Genomic DNA, 2,976 nt, shown 5'->3' with positions numbered 1-2,976 from the left:
TTAAAGCCCATTTAATATTTTTTCTTGTCTTATTTAATGTTACATTTGCATTATAATATAAAGCAGACATAAACATAAATTCCCTGTATCGAGCAGCTTCATAGAATACAATCTTAACAGCTTCATTTGTGCCCAGATAGATGAACACTGTTGTCCAGAAAACATCTAGAAATGCTGGGAATCGCGTGATAATAGTGCCAACCATCAAATATTAGATTGTTAAGTTTATCATCATCATCTTTGTCCAACTCTAGAAGATAAGGTCCAGTTCTTTTGGAACTATCGTAGATGTATAGATGGACCTTTAATACTAAGGACATGATATTGAAATCGCAAGTTGAGATATTTTCTAAACTTTTCATCATTCTTGTCAAACTCTAAAAGTTAGGCGGCCAGTTCCTTAGGACTTGGAAAATTGTCAACATGAATGAAGGCATCTCCAGGGACAAAACGTTCTTAAATTTTTCCAAGATGTTGCCAAAACTGCTATAACTTCCCATTATAACAAAGCATTGGACCATTGCTTCTTGGTTATAAAATCCTTGTAGGCTAAATTCTAAAGAGAACTTATATTGATATCGGTGGCCTAAAAATCATCATGGAACAGTTTTTTATGCTTTGCTTCATAGACATTGTTAGGGAGATATTCTTTATCTCCTCCTAATACTCTGTTTGGTGGACACCTAAGTACCATTTACCAGCAGATCTCTATGGTTGTCATAGCCAGATTGCTATGAGCATTGCCCGGTGGTCGGCGCTCATAGCAAACAAGCATTTCTGCTGCATACAGGCGATCTGATCATTGCCTGTATGTAGCAGAGCCGATCAAAGTAGTGCAGCTTCTAGTATCCCATGGAGACTATTGAAGCATGCAAAAAGTATAAAAAAAAGTTTTTAAAAATATTAAAAAAAGTTCAAATCACCCCCCTTTCACTCCATTCAAAATAAAACAGTAAAAAAAAATTCAAATATACACATATTTGGTGTCGCCCCATTCAGAATCGCACAATCTATCAATATAAAAGAAAGTATTAACCCAATCGTTAAATGGCATAATGAGAAAAAAACTAAAAATGCCAGAATTACTTTTTTTTGGCCGCCGCAACATTGCATTAAAATGCAATAATGGGCCAGGAGGTCATGTCAGGAACAAAGTGGTAAAACAAAAGGATAGTCAAAAAACAAAGTCAAAGAGTGGAAATAATCAGGACAAACAACAGGAGGACAGTAGTATAAACCAGGACAGAATCTCTATTGACTGGCATTGTGAATCGGAGATTCATGGGTTTAAATAACTGGTTGCCCTGTCCAAGGTTCTTAGGAAGGAGTGATAAAAACCTAGCCTAAAATTAACCTCATAGCTCCCTTATACGGCAGCACCAAAAGTCCCAGGGAAAAATTAGGACTGACACTGTCACGTGTCCCAAGAAATAAAGGCACACTTCTGCCCAGTGGCCAAAGCTGAAACAGAGGAGACACATATTGACACAGATGTTGCAATTCATTATAATAATCAATTCTTAGATTGTATATAGATCCTGTAGTGTAAAATTTCTCAGATAGCTCAAGTGCTTCAAACAAGCCTAAGTCTCAGAAGTCAGATTTTGGAATCTTTGTGATTCATTATTATAGAAAATCTCAACCTTTTTAGTAAAGCATCTTTGACATCTTTATTTTTTAAACTGTAAATCAATGGGTTTAGGATGGGTAAAGCTGCTGTATTAAAAAGAGAAATAAGTTTGTTTGAGTCTAAGTTGACCAAGGAATGTGGCCTCATGTACTGAATGGCAAGAGTGGTATAGAGAAGAATGACAACTGTGAGGTGTGAGGAACAAGTGTAGAAGGCTTTATGTCTGCCAGTGGTGGACTGAATCTTCAGTATTGTTGCAATAATGAAGACATAAGAAATAAATGTTATAACGCAAGGAGAAAAAGCTGAAATGCCAACTCCTATAGTGAGTATGTAAAGGTCTAGGAAATGTGTTTCACTGCAAGACAAGGTCAGCACTGGCATTATATCACAGAAGAAATGGTTGATCATGTTTGACTTGTAGCAGGAGAACTTCAGTAATTCCCAAAATATGGGGATACTTTCGACTGTGCCCAATACCCAGCATAACATGGCCAGCAGTGCACATATTCTATCACTCATTATCATGTGATAGCGCAATGGGTTACATACAGCCACATATCGGTCATAACCCATTACAGCCAGGATTAAAAGTTCACCACACGTCAAAGATAAAAATATAAAGATCTGCATTATACATCTGAGAACTGAGACAGTCCTATCTCCTGAGACGAAAGATATAAGAATGTGATTTAGATTGTTTGTTGCGCTAATGATGTCAAGAATGGACAGGTTACATAGGAAGAAATACATTGGGGTGTGGAGCTGAGTGTCTTGACTGACTAGAAGAAGAATTGTCAAGTTACCACCAAGAGTCAAAAGATAAATTATAAAAACCAGAAGAAAAATGGTGACTTGTATCATAGCATCATCAGAAATCCCAGAGATAATAAAATTATTTACTGCACTCATATTTGTGTGATCCATTATTCTAAATGTTAATGGAGCAATAAGATTTTAAATTCAAGAAATAAAACTAAAAACAATCTAAAATATTTTTCCGAAGGAAATCAAAGTTGATGAAAAGGAATATGAAAGGAAAATAGTGACCCTGGTTATTCATTGGGTACATTTCTAACTCATCTAAGGTCTCTACTTAATTGAGATGTTTTATACAAACAGTGAATCCCAAGAGCATTTCTCAAGTGAAATACTCAAGTGTATATACCAGTTTAGTAATTGTGAAGCATAAAATATTTTTGTTTCAGAAGCCATTTAATTACCTGTGGGAGGCAGTGACCCGTGTCACAGGTAAGGGTTACTGTGTGTTCTCCCCAGGATACGCATGGAGGCATATTGAGGCCATGAGGGGGCATTGCAGTCACAGGTGTATCTATGATTTCAAT

The 2,976-nt window shown here is 36.4% G+C and overlaps 1 protein-coding gene across 1 annotated transcript; it reads right to left on the bottom strand.

The window, feature by feature from the left end:
* Window positions 1–1,597: 1,597 nt before the first annotated feature.
* On the bottom strand, window positions 1,598–2,557 carry LOC141052165 (olfactory receptor 8D1-like). The gene has a single exon (XM_073549394.1). The coding sequence runs from the start codon at window positions 2,555–2,557 to the stop codon at window positions 1,598–1,600; it is 960 nt and encodes a 319-aa protein (XP_073405495.1).
* Between the last annotated feature and the right edge of the window lie 419 nt (window positions 2,558–2,976).

The sequence above is a fragment of the Dendrobates tinctorius genome, unplaced genomic scaffold (assembly GCF_039654945.1).
Source record: "Dendrobates tinctorius isolate UK_male_01 unplaced genomic scaffold, ASM3965494v1 ptg000158l, whole genome shotgun sequence".
Classification (NCBI taxonomy): Eukaryota; Metazoa; Chordata; class Amphibia; order Anura; family Dendrobatidae; genus Dendrobates; species Dendrobates tinctorius.
This window is presented reverse-complemented; position numbering and strand designations above follow the sequence as displayed.

Excerpts from the sequence above, each read along its gene's own strand:
- LOC141052165 (XM_073549394.1), bottom strand. The coding sequence starts at position 2,557 with ATGGATCACACAAATATGAGTGCAGTAAATAATTTTATTATCTCTGGG.